This window comes from Dendrobates tinctorius, unplaced genomic scaffold, assembly GCF_039654945.1.
Source record: "Dendrobates tinctorius isolate UK_male_01 unplaced genomic scaffold, ASM3965494v1 ptg000202l, whole genome shotgun sequence".
Classification (NCBI taxonomy): domain Eukaryota; kingdom Metazoa; phylum Chordata; class Amphibia; order Anura; family Dendrobatidae; genus Dendrobates; species Dendrobates tinctorius.
In genome coordinates, this window is record NW_027361869.1 from 3,677,151 (window position 1) to 3,700,472 (window position 23,322).

Genomic DNA, 23,322 nt, shown 5'->3' on the forward strand with positions numbered 1-23,322 from the left:
AGGAGCGTCGACAGTAAAGGAGGGGACGGTGTGTGCAGACACGTCTCCAGTGTACGGTGTGAGAAGCGGCTCTGGAAACGGAGGGCCGCGAGGTGTGCCGTCAGTCGGACGGCAAGTGAAGAAATAAACTTGGACCTGTTGCACCCAGAATCTGCCTCCATCGTGTCTCTGTTGTCATCTCTGCGCGGTAAGAAGTGGGACCACCCCCCCCAGCTTGGCACCCCACCCCACCGACCCTTCATTGCACTCACTATTCTGCTGGTGCAGTCACTGTGTACATACATTACTGACCCTGAGTTACATCCTACGTTATACCCCAGAGCTGCACTCACTATTCTGCTGATACAGTTACTGGGTACATACATTACATTTCTGAACCTGTGTTATATCCTGTATTATACCCCAGAGCTGCACTCACTATTCTGCTGGTGCAGTCACTGTGTACATACATTACATTACTGATCCTGAGTTACATCCTGTGTTATACTCCAGAGCTGGACTCACTATTCTGCTGGTGCAGTCACTGTGTGCATACATTACATTAGTGATCCTGAGTTACATCCTGTATTATACCCCAGAGCTGCACTCACTATTCTGCTGGTGCAGTCACTGTGTACATACATTACATTACTGATCCTGAGTTACATCCTGTATTATACCCCAGAGCTGCACTCACTATTCTGCTGGTGCAGTCACTGTGTACATACATTACATTACTAATCCTGAGTTACCTCCTGTATTATACCCCAGAGCTGCACTCACTATTCTGCTGGTGACGTCACAGTTTACATACATTACATTATTTATTTTGTTCTGATATTTAGTTATATCTTCAGTAATACATTCACAATTCTGCAAGCTTTAGAGCTTAAATTTCCCAGCTCTTCTCTCTCACTCACTCGATTCCTTCTCCGGTTAGTTGCGTTATTTTTAGATCAGGCGTATACAGGACTCAGATGTAGGATAATGTATCCCAACCATATGATATATATATATATATATATATACATATATATATAGAAATTTGTTCACATGTCATTTTTTCCTTTTATCGGGGGCAATTGTTAAGCTAAATCTTTTCTCCCGTGTCCTTTTTTTTATAGAAAAATACCGGAGATTTTGCTTTCTGAGAAAGGAGTACATGGCCTATTGCATGTCACAAGGATATCTGATTACTTGGATGCGTCATCTTTTGTTGTTGGGTGGGGTTCCTCCTAAGTGCTGACGTCTGGGACCACTACCACAGCAGCATTGTTGGGTCCCAAACACCTCATCCATTGTTTAGGGGTGTAAGTGGGGAGAAGGGTTGACTAGTCATTTGCCTGTGGCGCTGGATGGCAGGTGGGGATCCAACAATCCATTCCTCTTCGACCCTTGTATTTTGATAAAGGGCTGTGCAGAAAACAGAATATTTTTCCTCTAGCTACTTCTCCACCACCAAAGCTATAGGAGATGATTTGGAGGCTTGAATCACATTTAGGATTATGACTTACATTTCCATACCAGACATAAAAGGCATATCCATCAATGTCTCATAGGCACTTGCTTGGCTGCTTCCATAACTGCCATAGAAATGAAGACGACCATGAAGATGTGTAGAAGCCTCTCCATTAACTTCCTACAAGTGGCAACCTTTGATGGTGGGACTCATGTCAGGGCTCCCTCTTTCTTGTGATAGGTAGATATGATGAAAATACCATTTTAATAGAAACCACCCTGATTGACAATGAATGCTTAACATTTTGAGTTCTCATAGTGAGAGATAGCCATTATTGATGAGCGAGTATACTCGTTGCTCGGGTTTTCCCATGCGCCGAGTATTTTGGCGTGCTCGGAGATTTAGTTTTTGTCGCCATGATTTGCGGCTGCTAGACTGTCTGAATACATGTGGGGACTTCCTAACAAACAGGCAACCCCACGTGTATTCAGGCTGTCTAGCAGCCGCAAATCTTGCAGCCGAGGCGACAAAAACTAAATCTCTGAGCACATGCAAAATACTCAGAGACCACCTGAGCATGCTCGGGAAAACCCAGGTAACGAGTATACTCACTCGTCACTAATAGCCATCCGTCATTTTTTTTTTGTTTTGTATCTTCTACGCCCAATATTTCACTTTAGTAAGATGAAGGCAGTAAACCAATGATGTCCATCTCGTAGCATGGAGTTAAAATGAAACACGTGTGCGTTTGCATTTCGAGACCAAGTGAGGTGGCCAAGCTTCCATAGCTAGAAAGCAAAGTGGCACTATGGAAGCAACTTGGAAAGGCCATATGGCACCTAAAAAATGTGGAATCCTTTTTTTTTTCTTCATGTATTGGCAAAAGATGTATATTAGCTTCACAATGGTCAAAGCTTAGGCATTGCTTTGGCTTAACAAATGATGTGCTGGAGTCAGAGTTAAGGGCCCACATTCAATGCCTTCAAGAGGTGGTAGGTTGACCATCAAATACATACGATGTGAGGACATCATCAAAATAAGACCAAATGAGATTCCCTTTGGATTGAAAGTGAGTAATATAAGGTAAAACTCTCCTCTATTGTCTTACATCAGTCGCTTCCTGTCTAATGGGAACCCAACTGGTCATGTTTTGATGATGACCTTGATGTGCCCAAAGCCTTGGTCCTTGGTGGTCAACTTGCCATGTTTTGAGGGACTCAAATTTGGCTCTTAACCGGGTTCAATGCCAAAAGCTTAGACTGCATTAACACAGGATACATTCCGTTAATTTGTCTTTGGCTACCATGTTAACACCCAACTCAACCAAGACGGTTTGCCAATTATCCAGTTTCTGAAATGGTTAATTTTTAATAAAGCACTCACGTTTGTTCACAATATTTTATTAAAAAAAATATTCACATCAATCTATGTTAAATACATCATCATAAACATATATGCCCCATACGTGTGTATGAGCTCTACCATAACTCTGTGCGTATACCAACTCTCATGCCCAAGTTGAACCAAACATTGATTGAAACAAGGAGTACATTCAACCTGAAAGGTACATACATCGTTACAGCACATATTGATTGACCCTTTCTTCTGCGGCCATAGAACAGGCCAATAATTTTAGTACATAGCAGCATTTTGTGCACAGCACAATTGTCCTATAGAATATCGACAACCGGAAAATATAAAACAAGAATTATTCGGTAGTCGCTAAACGTTGTCAGGGTTATTTGAAACTCCAGAGTCAGGTAGATAGAAAACAGTGAAAGAGGTGTAAGATGATCTTCAGTTACCATTTCATAGTATTTGATTGTAACAAAAAAAAAATAAGTTTTTTTATCATTGATACAACATGTACTAGTCCATTCTACAGGTAGATGGATCAACATGAAAACCAGGCGAGGAGGCGTTGACTTTGATTTCCCATTTCAAGCCTGGAGAAGCTTCATACATTCATGAAATCGACATGATTTTCCTTCTCAAATTGGCAGTAAACTTTTTTTTTTTGCACCATCCATACCGGGGATGATCTTGGACTGTACAGAAAGCATTGGGCCGCCATGTCACACTGGGAAAACACAGATTCAATCAAATTGGAAGATCGTAAATGCTGTTCCGAAGACCTTGATTCCCAGCAGTAGCAACATGGCTGATCCATACAGAAATTTTTTAAATGATTTTTTTGGAAAAAAGTTTCTATCAGGTTGTAAGTGATGCTATAACAGAAAACGCTTCAATTTACAACATAGGAAATGCTTGAAAAAATTCTAATATGTCCAATAATAACTTCTACTATACAGGTTTTTAAATATACGATTTACAATGCTACAACTATTTTCAGGATTTTGATATTGGCTCTAGTTGGCCAAGTTGGGATTTACCAATAGCCCACTTTATACCTTACAGGCAATGACTACCGACTGGAAATCCCTTCCGAGGACCAAGATGTGCAAAGATAATCGTAGTAATGTACAATCATTTGAGAACATGTGGTCAGTTGACCAAGCTACAGTAACAAACGTTGACTTTAACGTCAACACAGTGCTGGCACATTGTAAAGGGATAGAAGACCTTCTAAGAAAACATAGTAAATACTAATCTAGCACCATATATAAAACTTTAGCTACTGGGAATTTATTTAAACAGGTCTGAAGTCTTTCAAGGAATTTAATGTCACTGGCTTGGTTTCCAAAACAATCAACTTTTTGAGTGTTTTTTCTTTATTTTTTCTCTTTTGAACTATGGCTACTCAATAAAAGTCTGGAGGAGTCTTCAAGGAGAACGTTGGCTTCACATTTGTTCTTCTACTATTTCATCGCATAAGTCTGTAGGATGCTCTGTGAGATCAGATTGTATGTGAAGAGTCTTGTACATGGGAGGTGGCGTTCTTGGCACTTGGCAGTGGTCCGCATGAGGTAGCTGTAGAGCAGTGTTAAATGTTGGTGGATCTTCATCTGATAGGCAAGGATTGACACGGCCAACCATGGTGTTAGGTTGCTGTTCCATGTCTTCTTCTTCTTCGTTACGTTTTTTCCACCATTTCACAAACTTCTGTCCCTTCTGACGCAAGACCACCCAAAAAGAGTCAATGAAGAATATCTCTACGATCTCAAGCACGCAGACCATAGAACAACTCATCCAAAGGCCCAGTTGACCTCCAAAGTTTGCAAGAAGATTTGGAATCTATACATAAAAAAAGAAGGACAGTTAGTACATTCCCTTTTAAAACTGGGGATCTTGCGATTGCTAATTATATATCATATTTCCAAAGTAACAGAGCTTGAGAAGAAACAATTGATGCCTAAGAGGCCCAAAAGTTTCTCTACCACTTGAGAATACTCAACTATTAAGAGTGACACAAGGTGCATGAGGAACCTGTTATTGATATTGCATTGGGACCTAAAAGCTTCAGGTTACATCTTTGGTCAAGGGTAAGAAAACAGAGAAGACTTACGCTGGAGGCAGGACTTTCAGCAATGACTTTGAGGTTTAAGTCTTGGTAGAAAACGTCCAGATATGCTAGAGCGTTCCTAGAAGGGAAGAACAGAAGAGGAATGTTTAGTATGTGAACATTTATTGCCAAGAACTACCAACTGAATATTAGAGTTGAACGAAACGGGTCGAAAAAATTCAAAAGTCGCCGACTTTCGCCAAAGTCGGGTTTCATGAAACGAAACTCGACCTTATCGTGAGGTCGGACACGAGGTTTGCGACCATCGCGCCAAAGTCGCGTTTCAAAAGATGCGTTAGCGCCCTTTTTCAGCCAATGAGGAAGAACGGACACTGTGGGCAAAGTGATGACATAGGCAGCGGTCACCACCATCTTGGAGAAGGGCCTGCAAGTGATTGGCTTGCTTTGTGTGGCGTCACAGGGGGTATAAAAGGGCGTGCACGCTGACCGCCATGTTACTTATGCTGATCTCAGAATAGGGAGAGCTGCTGTTGCTGCTGATTCTGTAGGGAGAGCGTTAGGCAGGGAAGAAGATACCAAAAGCTACTTCTGCTGCTAGCGATTTTGCCTGTACAACACACCAGTTACTGTGCAGTGCAAGGGGAGGCTATATTTTGGTGCATCAGGTCTGTTGGTTATTAGGCTGCCTTATAAGGCTCCCTGATAGCTGCATTGCTGTTTTCACACTGCTGTGCAAACTGCTTTTTTAAAAGCAAAATTACTTTTCATCCTCTTTTTTGCCCAGTTACCAAGCGTTCATTTTTTCACACTTTTGTGTGCAGCAGTCCTGCTTATTAGGCTGCCTGCTGCAATACTTGGGACTGAGAGCATCATTGTCAGCCTCCTAAAACCTCTAGGGAGATTCAAATTCTCCCCAGTCCTATATAGACATTTTATACACCATCCAAAATCACCCTGTTACATTGAGGTGTAACATACACAGGGCCTGAGAGAATACAACAGTGTCCTCACGTCTTTAGAGAGATTCCATTTCTCCCCAGTCCTCTATACACCTTTTTTACACCATCCAGAATCAGCCTGTTAATTTGAGGTGCAATATACCCAGGGCCTGACAGAATACAACTGTGTACTGAAGTCTGTAGAGAGATTCAAATACTCCCCACTACTATATACACCTTGTACCTTGTTTTACAGTACCACATAGTTGGTGGTATTTTGGGTACATTTTCCCCAAAAATGAGGAAGTGTGGTGGAAGAGTCCGTGGAAGTGGGCGGGAGTTGGCAGCTGGTAATGTTGGTGTTGGTGGTGGATCTGCTGGTAGTGGCAAAAGCAAAATAGCACCAAATGCAGGAGGTGTTGAGCCTGCGTCATCGTCTGGCTCCACAAGGCCTCGAAGGCTCCCTTTTCTGGGAGTAGGTAAACCGCTTTTAAAGCCGGATCTTCAGGAACAAGTTTTGACTTACATTGCTGACTCAGCCTCCAGCTCTATCGCCTCCTCTTCTGAAGTTTTAAAAAATAAAAGCACTGAGTCATTGGAGACTCCTGGTCATGAACCACACCTTTCCTTGTGTCCTTCACCCCAACCAAAATTGAAGGATGCAGCAGGCCACACAACAGATTACTCTATGGAGCTGTATTCACATACCATGCCTGGGTTATCAAGTCAAATCGTGAATTACCCAGGCAAAGATGAATCTGACATGGAGTGCACTGATGCACAGCCACTGCTAGATTTATCTGCTGGTACATTCACTCAGAGCACTACATTGTCCTCGCAGTGTACTGAGCCAGAATCTGACCCTGATGAAACTCAGGTGCCCCTTCCCGCATACTATACCACCAGACACGGTGACACAGAGGAAGGTGCATATGACATTGAAGAGGAGGTGATGGATGACCCAGTTGTTGACCCAGATTGGCATCCATTGGGGGAAGAGGGTGCCGCTGCCAATAGCTCAGAAGAGGAGGAGGAGCATCCGCAGCAGACATCGACATCGCAACAGCTGTTATCTGGCAGGCCCGGAGCAGTCCAAAAACGGGTTACAAAAACCAAAAGAGTTGCAGGACAGCTTGGCCAGACGGTCAAAATAGCACAGCGTGCAAGGCCTCAAAATGTCTTCCATAGTAGGAAGAGTGCAGTGTGGCACTTTTTTGAACAAAATCCTAATGATCAGGCAAAGGTTATCTGTAAGAAGTGCGCAAAGACCTTTATCCGAGGGAAAAATCTGAGAAATTTGAATACCAGTTGCATGCTAAGACATTTAACCACCATGCACTTGCAAGCGTGGACGGACTACCAAACCTCACATACCACATGTGCAACTACTCCCAAAGAAGGTAGTCAGCAACACTACATTGTTTCCCCCACTGTAAGCCCACCGGTTAGCACACCACCAGCAGCAAATGTTGAGGCATCGTCGCAAGGCCAAAGCAGTCAGGGAATCACAATGTTATATCAACGAAAGACTGAATCTAGGCCATCTGAAAGAACACCAACTCCATCACCATCATCAACCCTCTCTCAGTCCGCCATGTCCACCGCTAGTTCCACCATATGCAGCTCTCAAGTCCAGCTCACCCTACCAGAGACTATGAGTAGGACAAGAAAGTACTCATCCTCTCATCCGTGTACACTGGCTTTGAACGCCCACATTGCCAAACTGATCTCATTAGAGATGATGCCCTATCGCTTGGTTGAAAGCGCAGCTTTCCACAAACTCATGGCCTACGCAGTACCACGCTATGACCTACCTAGTCGCCACTTTTTTTCTCGCAAAGCCATCCCAGCCCTCCACCTTCATATGAAAGACCGCATTATCCATGCACTCAAGCAATCAGTGAGTGGAAAGGTGCACCTCACAACTGATGCATGGTCCAGTAGGCATGGCCAGGGCCGTTACGTGTCCATCACTGCGCACTGGGTTAATGTGGTGGATGCAGGGTCCACAGGGGACAGCGGTGGTGGGACAGTGCTGCCTAGCCCACGGTATAGGAAACAGTTGGCTGTAGGCGTTCGACCCTCCTCCTCCTCCAGAAGCGAAAGCTCATCCACAGAGTGCAGTCGCAAGAGCACTCCATCCGCAGCTGCCAGTGTTGCACACGAGGTGTCCCTCTATCGATTAGCTAGTGGAAAACGTCAGCAGGCTGTGTTGAAGATGATGTGTTTGGGCGACAGACACACCGCGGAGGTACTGGCCGACAACTTTCAGCGACAAACTGAGTCATGGCTGGGCCGTCTACAAGGTAGTTAGTGATAACGTCCGGAATTTTGTGGCAGCCATAGCCCTTTCAAAACTCAGACACATACCTTGCTTGGCTCACACCTTGAACCTGGTGGTGCAGTGCTTCCTCAATAATTATCCGGAGTTAACAGGCCTGCTCCATAAGGTTCGAAGACTGTGCTCGCACATCCGCTGGTCGCCGGTACTCTCCAGTCGTATGCAGAAGCTGCAGCGATTGCTCCACCTTCCCAAGCACCGCCTAATTATCGACGTTGCAACAAGGTGGAACTCCACCCTGCACATGGTTGAGCGGCTGTGCGAACATAGGCAGGCCGTAATGCATTTGTGGGAGGATACACGGGCAGGCACTTTGAGGGCAGACATGGAGTTGACAGGTGTGCAGTGGTCGAAGCTGAAAGACCTCTGTAAAGTCCTTCAGTATTTTGAGGAATGCACACGGCTGGTAAGCGCAGACGATGCCATCATAAGCATGAGCATCCCACTTATGCGTCTGCTCATGCAAACTTTGACGCACATTAAGGAGCAGGCGTCTGCAGCCGAGGTTGATGAGGAGGAAGAGGAGAAGGGAAGCCTTAATGACAGTCAGCCATTGTCTGATCCGGGACCTCTCCTGGACGAGGTGGAGGAAGAAGAGGAAGAGGAGGAGGATGATTATTTAGGGGAGGAGGATGCTTCTCGTGGGGCAAGAGAAAATGTTGGCGTGGCAAGGTCTGGTACAGGGTTTGTGCGTGACTGGAGGGATGTGGATTTGCCAGAATATGCTCCTCCACCCAGCACTAGCAGTGCATCATTGACACCGGGAACATTGGCCCACATGTCAGATTATGCCTTGCAGATCCTAAAAAGGGACCCCCGCATTGCCAAAATGATGAATGATGACGACTACTGGTTGGCCAGCATCCTGGATCCACGCTATAAAGGCAAATTCCAAAACATCATGCCACAGGAGAACCTTGACCAAATATTGGCTAACAAACAAGTAACTCTGGTAAACCGGTTGGTTGAGGCATTCCCAGCACACAGCAGCGGTGATGGTTCTCACACGAGCCATAGGGGCCGGGGGCAGCTTGGCAGAGGTGTTCGTGGTGCACACAGCAGAAGTTGCGTTGGAGACAGGGGTTTCATGACCATGTTGTGGACTGATTTTTCACGTCCCGCTCACACGACTGGTAATACTGCATCGATTGAAAGTGACAGGAGACAGCAGTTGTCAACTCTGGTTACAAACTACTTCTCGTCCCATATCGATGTTCTCCCTCACAGGTCATTCCCATTTGACTATTGGGCCGCTATACTGGACGCCTGGCCTGAACTGTCCCAATATTCCTTACAGGAGCTCGCTTGCCCAGCTGCAAGTGTGCTAACGGAAAGAGTCTTCAGTGCAGCTGGATCAATCCTGACCGAAAAAAGGACCCGTTTGTCGACCCAAAATGTGGATGATCTAACCTTCATTAAAATGAACCATGCATGGGTTTCCAAGGATTTTGTCCCACGTTACCCTGATGACACACAGGTTGCCAGAAAAATGGCTTGCTTTGGTCCTCCTCTTCCTGGGACTTGACCAATTTCGCCTTTAGCAGCAGCTGAATGTCCCACATCAACATATGCCATTTTGTAAACCTCCCTAACTGGGCTGCCTCCCCCCCCATGGCCGGGGTCACCACCTAGCGCACGCAACCGTGCAAGTGCCGTTGCCCTGGACAGGTGGGTGGGCCGACTCTAGGGCGCGGGCACTGGCACAGGGTCCCTCATAGTGCAATCAAGTGTCTCTGACGGTGGGGGTGCACACCCGCCGTCAGACACACCGCCGTACTATGAGGGGCCCAGTGCCGTCGCCAACGAGTGGCCCCCCCCCCTGCTTGCTCAGGATCACGGCACTTGCAAAGTTGAAATACTTACTTCTCCCTGCTCCACCGCCATGACATCTTCCGCGTGTCCTGACAGTGATATTCTGATCAGAGAGCGCAATGACATCACGTCTGTACGCCCTCTGCCTAAACAGCCAAGTGCAGTGAGATGGAAGATGGGGACGACGAGGAGTCCAGACTAGTACAGGGATTCCCTAGCGAGGAGACTTATTTAATTGTTTTATGTGGGACAGCAATTTTTGGGGAGCACGATATTCTGGAGAATAATATCTGGGGCCCACCATACACTGGAGCATTCCAAAGGTGGACATCAGACACTGGAGCAGCATTTACAGGGTCCATTATACACTAGAGCATTAGAAATGGGGCCCATTATGTTTGGAGCATTATTTGGGCCCATAAGCCAGTGGAGGTTCATCCATGGGGACGAACATATACTGTAGCATTATGTGGAGCTCATCATATACTGTTTCAAACATTATATGGGACCAATGATTCTGTGTGGAGAAATATATGGGCCTCACTACTCTGTATGATGCACTATGCAGTGGCCATAATACTGTATGGAGGAATATACTGTCCGTTTTTGGAGCTATTGGGAGAATTTAAAATCGATATCAGTCATGAGATGTAAAAAGTGAAGTATTTTTCATTGTACTATACCGCTATTTCTCTGCGGTATCGGAGCATCATGAGTAGTGGTATGTGTTAAAGGGGCGCTCTTTGGCCCAGGGCACATGAAAACCTGCAGCCAGCCCTCCCCCACCACAACTTTAGCCAAATAAACTCCAGTTTTCAGTGCGTAACTATTATTAAGAAGTAAATTAAGGTTGACAAGCTTCAGTTATAAAAATTTATGTTTTTGGCATTAAAATGGGCACTGTAGGTGTGTTTCCTGTCCTCCACTCACTGCCAACTTTTCTTCCCCATTGACTTACATTGGGTTTCGTGTTTCAGTCGGACTTCGACTTTTCACAATAATCGGCCGAATTGTTCGACCCGACTTTTGCGAAAGTCGGGTTTCGTGAAACCCGACTCGACCCGAAAAAAGGCAAAGTCGCTCATCTCTACTGAATATTATTAATTACTGGTCCTAGAGTTGAGCAAATAGTTTTGCAGGATCTTGGCCCAAGTAATTAGATTAGCCTATTAATCAGAGAAGGTGCCAGTGATGCTGACAGGTAGAAGGACTTTTGCAAGGCTCCGTTTTGGTGGCCTTGGATTACCGATGTCGCCGTTAGACTAGGGTCCTGAAAATCTTTTTGATCTATTGTAATCTATTTTATACAACTACAAAGGGGAATTCTGGGTTTAGGGAGTCACTCTGAAGCACCAGCCTTGTCCTACAGATTATGATTTGAATATCCGCTGTGTAATACTTCATCTTCCCAGGGGTGGTGCTGCAGGAAAATTGAACGCTCATATCTAGATATTAACAGAGATCATAGCTGATCATTGGGTGTCAATGTGCCAATGAAAAGTAAGGAGGAAAGCATCTTAAGGTTCCACATATCTATTCCTATCACATAAATATATTAGGTTCTTCACTGCCTATGTCAATAGTTTTTTCGTTTCTAGCCTTCTGAAAAAAGATGGATTATTAATTCAAGAATTATATTTCTGGGCAATTTAATGAGTAATTATTGCAACCATAGCATTAGAACAGTTATTATATTTGAAGCCAACAATGTGACAGCAAATGTACAATTTCTCTACAAGGCCACCACAGGAGAAAATAAGCTTTGCAGGTTGGGTCCTCCAAAAAAAAAAAAGATGATCTTTCTAACCCTAGTAAGATCTGTTGAACTAGTATTGCATTTTCTGGTTCGTCAGGTACCTGGAATTACTTACTTAGTCAGGTTTTTATTTATTTTTCTCCCCAGTTCCCAGGACAGAACTCGTAGTGTCCACTCCTGATGGAAAAGACAAAAATAATAAAGTCGTGAGAATAGTAATTCGTCTACATTAATACTACTTTTACTAATTTATACACCGAGAACCAATTCTGTAAGTCTTGACATCCCTACTTATTTTGTAGCTGACTGTACTATAGATCTGTGTATCTGTATATAAGGCCCATACAGTGCCTCCGTGTGCCACAGATACAACACAAAAGCACACAGAATGATTTTCTAAAGAATTTTGTTGCAATGTTGTATTATGGAGATATTATCCCTTTAGAAAAAATGCTTCAAAGAGTTACCATATAGCAGCCCCTATAAACATAAAATGCCTATGGATCCATAAAAAACCCTGTATAGACGCCATGTGCCATTGTACACATAATAATGGTCTCTAGGTTGTCCATCACTTTTTGATTGGTCAGGATCTGATTGCTGGGAATCCCATTGTTCCTGGATGTGCTGCAACCAATGGGGTTGTTCTGCAGTCCCCTTGGCGTGCTGGAAAACCACAGAGGAAGGGAGATCCACTCAATCCCATATTCATAAAGAAGGGGGAGAGGTAGACCCCTATAGAGATGCCAACAAATTCCAATATGGGAATAGCTCTTTAAACCTGATGTCACTTAAAGGCCACCTTCTGAACATGTAAACAGGTTTCCATAAATGCATCCTGTGCAGTTGGTTCCATATTTGCATAGCGACTATAGTTTGATTCTTTACGCAGGCATAGACCCATATACAAAATATGCAATGAGGATCCAATGGTTTTCTTAAAGGGGATTGGTCACCACTAGAGTTGAGCGACTTTGGTCGGATCGGGATTCATGAAACAAAATTTGTTTCAGATGAAACTGGTCGGACTAGGGCAAAAAAAGTCGGAGTTTCGTCCGAAACCCGACCCCAATGCAAATCAAAGGGAAATAAAAGTCGGCATTGAGCGGACACTCCTCTTTCACCTTCTAGAAATTTATGAATTTCTATATGAATGGTATGAATATGAATGGTAATTCCCGATGTCAAAGGGGTGTATCCTTTCACGGTCAGATGCTACCAGCATTGACTTTATAATATAAGAATGTGTAGAGACACACCCTCAATCCAGGAGGAATAATGTTAGAATAATGTTAGAATCAAACAACTAAGAGATCTAAAAAAAGATGTTCCAAAATGCATATTTTATGAGGAATGCAAAAGTATTTACTAAAACAAATATTTTAGGAGAGCTGACTGGTATTTTAGGGTAAAATAATGTAACTATCTACTACAGTATGTTTAGCTCTTAGAAGAACATCATCGATTCTCAAGGAGCCACGATCGTCTTACCTCAGCACTTAAAGAGGGCCACTTAGCCACACTTCTTGTAAATGTCCATTCTTTAAAACTGAAAAGAAAAAAATATATATACAAATATATATATGTGCTGCTTATATGAGCATATAACAAACAATTTACTAAAGTCCCACACAAGATGTGGCTTGAGAAGAACAAAAGAGGAATAGTAACTAGAGAAGTCCTGGGAGAGCTGAAAGGGATCAAGAAGCAAACTGGCAAGGTCAGATGGAGCCTTGCAATTGTTCGTGATAATTGCTAAGAGTTAAGACGTCTCAGAGTCAAAATGTAGTTCCTAATACCAATTTAAATTTACGGCTGATTAAAGGAGCCCTGTGAAAACAACTAAAACACTATGTTATGTCTGATTGAGATCCTGAGGGGTGGAGCAGGATGCAGGGAGACTCCCATTGGTGAATCTCTGCTTCATATTCTGCCCCTTAGGTTCCAATTTATTTATAACATAGTGCACCAATTTTTTTTTTCTTAAAGTGTTCCTTTAAAAAACAAAACCTTAAGAAAGCTTGTTAGCCACCTCAATGAGAATGGCAGTCGGAGATGGCACTGTGATGAAATAGATAGGACTGATACATGGCTAACCCTTCCTTTAACCTCACCTGCAAGACTCTCGACAAGTATTCTGACATCCCAGATCTTCCTGGACAAATTGTTTATGCAGCTTGAAGTAACAATAAACTGGAAAAACAGGATAAAAATAAAAAGATAAATAAATGATCAATAAATAAGTCGGTTTTAGAAAACGAGCATCACGATTTATACAGTGTTAAAAGCAGAACTTACTCCAACTTGGGAATTCATCATAATTGCAGTATTTTGCTCCCTCGGGCAGCGGCTGGTCATAGTGGGCACATCCGCAGGTCTTCACCATCTCTTTTTGGAAACACGAATATAGGCAGATCTGCAAAAAAGATGGACAAATGCAAAGTTAAATCTTGGACACAGTGATCTATATTTTAATGCAGTTATTTAAACTATGTCTTGCTATCCATCCATCTTTTACCTGGAAGGTATATTTCTTGTCGTACAGGTTGTCCACAGGGACATCGCTTCCATCGATGGTGCAGTCGCTGTACGGACTGGATAACTTTGAAGATTCCGTCTGGGATAACAATAAAATATCACATTACATTCATTACTCATCGATATTTTCGCCAAATCATTTCTAATCTTCTTGCCTATATCATGCAGAACTTCCTGACAGACCGGACTCACATCACTGACTGGACTCATCTGTAATTTATGCTAAATTCAGAGTTATTTCCCCTCAGGGGTATTAGGTGTGAATGACATTGGCTGTGCATCGCCTTCCATCTACAACTAGGGATGAAGAACATGAGGATATGGATAGTAATGTCAGGAGTTACAATTAGACTCTGGTCATATCTGTTTCTTGGGTGGAGGCTTACTGCTCCTAGAGAGAGCAGAAGTTGCTGCATCATGAGGTTGAGGAGACCACAACAAGTGGGGTGAGAAAACCCCTTTAAACAGAAAATATCTTGGAATAATAAATTTCCAGCGGGAAAATATCTGTTATGCCCAACCTGTGCCCAGTAGCCTTGGAATATTTCTATATCTTTCTGCAATGTCAACTCCCCAAACAACTTTTTTCAGGGGTCACCAATGACTCCGAGGGCAGAACGGGTAACTTTCTGTGCTGTGGGCATAAGTAAAGGGTTTGTAACTAACATTTATGTTGGCAATTTCAGGAAGTTTTACTCCCACCCTGTCCAAGAAAACCTCCAGCTAGAGTTGGCGTGAGTCTATTCACAAGACCCGGTCCATTGGCCACATCAGTAATTTGTGGACACTAGATGAGAGCCCCATGAACCGCCCCTTACCTGTCAGCATCCGCAGCTCCTCTTTTGATTAGCCAGCCTGGGGTGACGTCATTGCACCAGGACGGCTGATTACAAAAGCCACGGATGCCAGCAGGTAAGGGGCGCTTCTCAGGGCTCTCATTCAGTGGCCACAAATTACTGACGTGGCCGACGGACTGGGTCCTGTGAATCGATTTCTACCAACTCTACCTCCAACACCACCCAGAACTAACCACCTGTGAACAGAGTTTGGGAAAGTCTTTCCGTTTTTTGCCTGAGACAATACTAAATTTGTCTGAGATATTCTGGCAAATTTGGTACTGTTGGCAAGAGTGGCAGGCAACGTGGTATTTGGTCCTTCTGCTCCATTTCATCACCTGTAACTACTTTCATGAATTCCATGATTACAAAAAGCACTCTTTTATTCTTTCATCACTTACCAGTTGCATCCCAATAGAAGTTTCTATCGCCGTCTCGAGTTCCGTCCCCGATTCTTCGATAAATGGAAAGTCGTTTTGATCGTGCACTAATATCTTAGCACCGGCTGCGGTGACCAAGAATGGGTTGTACTCCTCTTCATCAATGTAGATGATCAACTTCAGCCCTAAGGACACAGAGCACCAAAAATGTTATTGTATACAAATATATAACAAACTGTAGATACAGTCCGGGCCAAAAGTTTGGAGATCGGCATACATGTTGATTTTCAAAAAGTTTCTTGCATCTGTTTTTCAATCTTTCAGACAGATTAGGCAAGAATGTTTTGTCATTAGTCCAAATTTGGCACCAGAAGCCAACATCCAGCTGTCAGGGGGAAGAGGAGAAGTCTAGAAAAAACAAGGGCCAAAACTAAAAATATTGAGCCTTTACGCAAACGTGATTTATTTGTAAAAAAAAAAAAAGTCAGTCTGGAAACTTTTGGCTATGACTGTAAGGTAGAAAACATATGCATCAACTAACGACATCTTACCAGAATCAGCACCACCCATGGAAGACTCCAACCATGGCTCCTGCTTGGCATCATTGAAGGTGTAGCAGTTACCATATAGAGAATGGTGGAATAGGGTGAAGTTCCTGCAATGGAAGAGAATATGGCCTTATGGACACATTGAAGATAGATCGACCAAACCGTATCTGATCTGTGTTTTGGGCCTCCTGACTCTTCCCCAACAGATGTTGTTGGAGGAAAGAAGGACAGATATATTAAATTTTCAATAATAATAAAAAAAGTTATTCTGCCTTCAGAAGAGTCTGGCAGAAGCTTACTCCTCTTGACCTTTTGAAAATACATGCATGCTCGGTTAGTCTGAGCATACATGTGTATGGAAATGTGAGGAGGAACACTGTCATTTAATGAGAGCTATTGAGAGTGTATGGACGCCTTCCATTTAAACAAAGCAGAGACCCACATCTTGCAATTAGGCTAATGTCTTTCAAGAACCTCCTGGGCAAATCTTCATGGGGTAATCCCATGCCAGGGTAAAACCGCAATGACGACTATAGCAGCCATACCATTGTTTTATTGGAACTAATATAGAATTTCTTGGATTTTAGTCCTGGAGCTGGACTTTTCTTTTTTATGAAGTATTCCAGATCGTTTTGGCGTAGACGTGTCCTTGCTCGGATCTGCTGCATTGCCAGTGACTAAGGGGTGAGCTGAACGAAATCTTTGTTTTTGTGTAATGTCTTTCAAGACATTGGATATCATCTGACTTTCATGGAAAGTTAGGGGTCTCGTCCAGTTTGGGAATCCCTACATGTTAGAAGGGTGCTTTTCCAATAAGCCGATTCCATAGTGTTCCTCTACCAGAACCCCAGACGATCCCCGGTAATTTTTTTGTAAATGATGCAATAAATGTTCAATTTTGCTGCAATGCCTCCACAGGTGAAATGAAGCATCACACCATGGCCATTCAACTCAATGGCATGGGAGTGTGTAATGCAGCAGAGGACCTCCAGAATGTCATCACTGATCCTGAACAAAGGACCCACCCGCCCTATTTTTTTACAGGGTTCATGGAAATGGGTTTTCCAAACTAGACAAGCCCTTTAATTTTGGCAATTTTTGAATTTTAAACTCAGTAGTTTGCCTTCCTGGTGCGGTCACCTCTCACATACTTAATTCTTGAACTTAGATGCCCCTTTACTATACCTTACAGTCACCCCTTATATTGGCATTGCCAATATGGAAAAATTTACACCAACCTTAGAGTTAGGCCATGTTCACAGGGAGCTTTTTGGAGCTGTATTGCTCCAAAATCCTACCCAAAAAATGCTTGAAAAATCTGTTGATTTTTTTAAGGCATATCAACTTTGCGGTTTTGAAAACCGTCTAGTAGAAAACTTTCCAAATTAGACATTGTCCTATCAAAAGACTGTAAAACAATGCTCCGGGAAAAAAAACTATTCCGGAACTGTTTGGAAAAAGAAAAACTCATCCAAAAACTCCACCCAAGAAGGAGATTTTCCTGAAGCTTATAGCTTTTTAATGCTTGAAAATAATCTGTGTCAACAGAACATAACCTTAGGCCTTTTTGGACACCAGAACATAAACTTATACCTTTATTGACACCAGAGCATAACCTTAGGCCTTTATGGACACCAGAACATAACCTTAGCCCTTTATGGACACCAGGAGATGGCTGGCATCATCGTAGACTCATTGTATAACATATTGAAATGTCAAAGATGCCTTCACTTTTGTCCGTCCATCAACTATCATGAGTAAGGTTAGATTAATTGGCTCGTACCTACAGAGAAATTATATCCGGCATTGTCTACATGACAATACATGGAATTATCTGGAAATTTACATAATGCTGTTATATGAAATATCTTAATGCTGAGCTGGTGAGTGACTAATATCTGGGCAGACGGCAAAAAAAGATTATTTTTCCTTTCATCACGGATGCACTACACTATGTAAATCGACCGTATGATCTTAAAGGGGCTGTCCTTTAAAAAGTCATCATTAGTGGGCTGGAGCCTCCTCAATCCATCAGATCAATCAGATTGGAGAACAGCTATACAAAGAGCATCTCTCCCTCTGGAGGAACCAGCATCTAATATCGGGGTTAATATAGTACATTACACCATTTCCAACTTAGAATCTTTGGGTTCTTTGCATACGTAGAGTAGAACACAAGGAAATAATGTGATCAAGCTTGAGTTAGGAATGTCCACGTGACAGCCCTCGTGTCGTAAGGAAGTTAGGACTGTAATATAATAGTACAATAAACCATAACTAACCGAGCGTCACATGGCTTGCCATCAAAAAAGCAGTTGATCAGTAGTTCATCGGCGGAGTAACTCATCTTAATCTTCTCGTCCATGGGTATTGTTGCTAGGATGTTCATATAGTGAAGCCGGTACCACTCCTGGATGGCGCTGATGGCAGAACTAAAAGTAAATATGGTGCAGTCGGTGTTGTTGTTGGGGTCGCACTGTTAGAAGAAAAGATGAAAATGTCAGATAACAATATATCGGAAACCAAGAACCGAAAATTTTTAAGAAAACTCATCAAGACTTGAGTAAGGTGAAACCATCACCTATGAGAATCACTGTCTCATTAACTTTATTGCCTATATCTATGTTATCAATTATTCTAGGTGATGAACTGCACTCAAAAATTTGACTTGTGAGTTCACATTTTTTAGCACCCCTTGCCGGTTCATATTTTTCTGATTTGTAGGTTTTACACCTACCATTGTAACAAAGGAAAAGGAAAATTGGCAAATAGTTAACATAGTACTATAAGGACTTGGGTATGGCCTTGATTAAGTAAGGAGACTTTACTACTGATGACTCTTCTTATTAGAAGTCCCCAATATCAGCCGTTACAAATACAGGTAAGTACTGCAGAGTTTTATCTAGATCCACTCTGGGCTACTTGTGGTGTTACCAAAATTCAAGACATTTACGATGGTAAATTTTTCTACCCATTTACACAAATCAAGGCCACATTTGGGATTCCCTCTTCTGCCTTTTTACAATTCTTAATCTTGAAGAACCAAATGGAGCTTTTTCTGCAGACCAAACCATATCTCTCTGAACCTTCTGTCCTTATGTTAAAAAATTTAGGTCATAATATTTTTTGGAGCACTCAATACCCTTATAAATGGTTTAACTTGGATCAAACTTTTTGTAAATCACCTTACATGATTAAATGGGAAGAGGACCTGCACCTTTCAGTACAGATAGATGATTGGGAAAAGGCGATTAGACCAACGTACTCTTCCACTATGTCAATGACTCTCCAAGAGTCACTTTATAAACTATTATCACGATGGTACTATACTCCCTCTAGATTAGCCAAGATCAACTCAGACAACTCCCCAAATTGTTGGAGAGAATGTGGACAGATTGGTTCTCTATTTCACATATACTGGTCATGTCCAAAGATTAGACCATTAAGGATAGAGGTTGAGTCCTTGGTTGGTCAAATTTTAAATATTAATGATTTTATTTTAACCCCTCAGTTGGCCTCTCTATGGGCATTGATCAGTTCAATCCATCCTTAAGACAACTTATTCTTCACTTTTTTTTAGTTACCAAAAATAATATTGCTTTTTTTTGGAAGTCCCCTAATATTCCTTCATTACAAGATTTAATTAATAAAACTTCTTTACATAAATCTTATGAAAATAAAATTGCTATTTCGAATAACTGCTTTAACAAATTTGCTTGTAAATGGAACTGTTGGATAGAACTATTTCCATAAGGGTATTGTTTTTTTACTTCTAGTTTATATTTGTGTAAAATATTTTGACTATGTTTTTGATCTGACAAATATCTATCTCCTCTATGTATTTTATGGATTGATTGCATGACAATGCATTATTTCCCTTTCCCCCTACCCTTTCCCCATTATTATAAATGTTAATAAAATTTATTGGAAAAACAAATACAGGTAAGCAATGACAAAGATGCAGAGATCCTTTAATTAGCTGATCAGTGAAGGTATCTGTTGCCTGATCCCCTCATTTCTAATACAAAGATAACTAAATATCAATAATAAATTAAAGTTCCAAAGTATCCCATTAATGCACTGGCCATATAGGTCCATATGGCAGACCAGGTCCCTAAAGGCATTTCTATCAGAATTCCTCAAAGCGTCTGTGACTTTACACATAAGGTTTATGTATTATATGAGCTCATAGTATTCTATGGGTGCCATACTATAGTCCATGATTCAGCCATACATTTGGCCCGTTAGTCAAATGTCTTGGTAAAAAGACTTCAAAGACTGTGAACGTGTGGAGTTTTTTTTTTTTTTGAGAGGTTCAAAAACAATGAATTTTTCATGGCAAACTACTTTAGGAAACACTCCTTATTCAGAGGGGGTGGAGGAGGTTTTATTTTATTGAAGAGTTTCCAAAGGCTATGTGCGCTCGAAGTCTTTTTACTCAATTTTCAGATCAGAAGCTCAACATTTTTGAGAAGTTTTGAGATTTGGAGAGTTTCCACTCCAAAAACAGTAACAAATTTTTTTTTTTTTAAAAAACCTCCTCATATGGACAGTAAAATGGCTAGAAATGAAATGGAAGAGTTTTTGATGACAATAAAGGAAAGGAATTTGCTCCAAAAGACACTCAAAAAGCTCAATGTGCACATATCCTTAGGCCGGTGTCACTCATATGTCATTTATGGTCGGAGTGCGGACTGGCTATGGGTCACTGCAACCAAACTCAGCAGCCTCGTAGACATATATGAGTCATCTTCAGGCCACAAATTTCATGTTTGAAATTGGCCTTAAATAGCGTGAGGGTATGTGCCCACTCCATTTTTTTAGGAGAAGAAACTAGAGGAAATTCTCCAGATCCTTCTCTAAACACAAACTTCAGTTTCTAGTCCAAAAACTTCTCGAAAAACCCTGTGTGCATATACTACAAAGAAGTTGAAAGGGTCTATGTTACTCACCAACTTGTAGCCCACAATGTTATCAGTAGCAGTGTCCGTGTTCCTTTCCACCATTCTTGCGGCCATTCTGCTCCTTTTCCGTGTTGGAATCTCCTCGGCTTCGATCTCATTGCCATTTACACTTTTCACTTCAAACAACTGAATCTTTTTGAGATAACCATTCTCCACTTCAGGGACTTCTTGTGGGGCTTCTACAGCTCTACGCCGGCGACTTGTAGGTTCTGAATATCCATAGATGTCCTTGAGCGCTTTGATGGTGTCCGCTTCCAAACCGGCCACATAATGTTTGATCGTACTATACCTGCAAAATAAGACAAATATTGCATTCAAGTCTAGTGCAATCAGTCTTCGGCAAAGTTAGGGTTCAACTCAAAAATAGGGTTCAACTCAAAAATATTTCACGCATCCGTTCATTCCTCACCCAAGAATCTGCAAAAACCCTAGTCCATGCCCTCACCATCTCTCGCCTTGACTACTGCAACCTCATGCTCTGTGGCCTCCCCTCAAACACTCTCGCACCCCTCCAATCTATTCTAAACTCTGCTGCCCGACTAATCCACCTGTCCCCCCGCTATTCCCCAGCTTCTCCCCTCTGTCAATCCCTTCACTGGCTCCCAATTGCCCAGAGACTCCATTACAAAACCCTAACCATGACATACAAAGCAATCCACAACCTGTCTCCTCCATACATCTGTGACCTCGTCTCCCGGTACTTTCCTGCACGCAGCCTCCGATCCTCACAAGATCTCCTTCTTTACTCCCCTCTTATCTCCTCTTCCCACAATCGCATACAAGATTTCTCTCACGCATCACCCCTACTCTGGAACTCTCTACCACAACATATCAGACTCTCACCTACCATCGAAACCTTCAAAAAGAGCCTGAAGACCCACCTCTTCCGACAAGCCTATAACCTGCAGTAACCACCGATCGACCAAACCGCTGCACGACCAGCTCTACCCTCGCCTACTGTATTATCACCCATCCCTTGAAGATTGTGAGCCCTCGCGGGCAGGGTCCTCTCTCCTCCTGTACCAGTTATGACTTGTATTGTTTAAGATTATTGTACTTGTTTTTATGTATACCCCTCCTCACATGTAAAGCGCCATGGAATAAATGGCGCTATAACAATAAATAATAATAATAATAATAATAATAATAATAATAATAATAATAAAGTTGTTCTCCAGATGTTGTGAAACTACAATTCCGAGCACGACCTGACAACCGTAAGTTTCTTAAATCTACTGTTGTGTAAGGTATATCCATTAGCTGATACCTTCCAAAAAAAAAAAAACAGCCCGAAGCCATCAAGAAATGAATGCGAAAGTGTCTAGATCATCTAAGTGTCCTTATTAATCTACATGTATACCATTAATTGTCCAATAAATGACAGAGAGCTGAAAAACATCATCTAGGCAGTGTTGGTAGGCATGTCCTAATCAAGAACCCATCAGGAATGGTGCATGCGCAGACCAAGAATTGATTTCTCTGCAAACGCATGTGCCGGGGCGTGATTTGGTGCAGCCCATGGATTACAACATTCACATCAAACAGGCCAGTGGCGGACTTGACTTGGACATGACATGTCCTTCTTTGGTCTGCTGCTTGACAAGGAGCTGAAAACTATCATCTAGACAAAGTACTAGTGAGCATGTCCCAATCCTGAACTTACTGGCATTGGCACATGTGCAGACCAAAAACTGTTTTATCTGCAAACACATTTGCAGGTTTTCAGCTCTCAAATGCAAGTCCTTGATTTAGTGTAGACCGTAGATTACACTGTCTGCCCCATTCATGTCAATCCACAGGCCAGTGGTGGACTTGGCGTTAATTGACCTAGACAAAATATGTCCTTTTCTGGTTTGTTGATTGACGAAGTGCTGAAAGCCATCATCTAGACAAAGTGTTAGTACACATGTCCTAATCCTGAACTTATCGGGAGTGGCGCATGCGCAGAATTGATTTCTCGGTAAACACATTGCGCGTGCACCAGTTTCAACTCGCCCGCGTAAGTGCTAGATTTGATGTAGCCCGTGGATGATGCTGTTGCACCATTCATGTCAAATTACAGCCTAATGGCGGACTTGGCACTAATTGACCCAGACATGATATGTCCTTCGATACATCCTTCTGTTTGTCACATCTGCTGAAAACTAACGTATGCAAAATGTGTTGGCACGTATTTGCTGATCCTAAGTTAACTTCTGGAACCAGTGCATCTGCAGATGATTTTTGATTGCTGGACACTCTGCGCATGCACCAGTTTCAGGTCTGTCAAGCAAGCACTGGATTTTGCGCTACCTGGGGATGTTGTTGCTTGAATCACTTAACAGGCCAGTGGTGAACGTAGCATATA

The 23,322-nt window shown here is 42.5% G+C and overlaps 1 protein-coding gene across 4 annotated transcripts in view; it reads right to left on the reverse strand.

Moving 5' to 3' along the window:
* Positions 1-2,822: 2,822 nt before the first annotated feature.
* SCNN1G (sodium channel epithelial 1 subunit gamma) overlaps positions 2,823-23,322 on the reverse strand; it is a 43,331-nt gene continuing 22,831 nt past the window's right edge. For all 4 annotated transcript variants that reach the window (XM_073553655.1, XM_073553657.1, XM_073553658.1 and 1 more), the window contains exons 3-13: positions 20,964-21,264; positions 18,294-18,487; positions 16,015-16,118; positions 15,485-15,648; positions 14,228-14,326; positions 14,008-14,125; positions 13,824-13,902; positions 13,201-13,258; positions 11,825-11,886; positions 4,905-4,980; positions 2,823-4,633 (exon numbers count right to left, since the gene is read on the reverse strand). In XM_073553655.1, the coding sequence (XP_073409756.1) occupies positions 4,241-4,633; positions 4,905-4,980; positions 11,825-11,886; positions 13,201-13,258; positions 13,824-13,902; positions 14,008-14,125; positions 14,228-14,326; positions 15,485-15,648; positions 16,015-16,118; positions 18,294-18,487; positions 20,964-21,264 (1,648 nt within the window). In that variant the 3' untranslated portion in view covers positions 2,823-4,240. The remainder of the gene's footprint in view (positions 4,634-4,904; positions 4,981-11,824; positions 11,887-13,200; positions 13,259-13,823; positions 13,903-14,007; positions 14,126-14,227; positions 14,327-15,484; positions 15,649-16,014; positions 16,119-18,293; positions 18,488-20,963; positions 21,265-23,322) is intronic.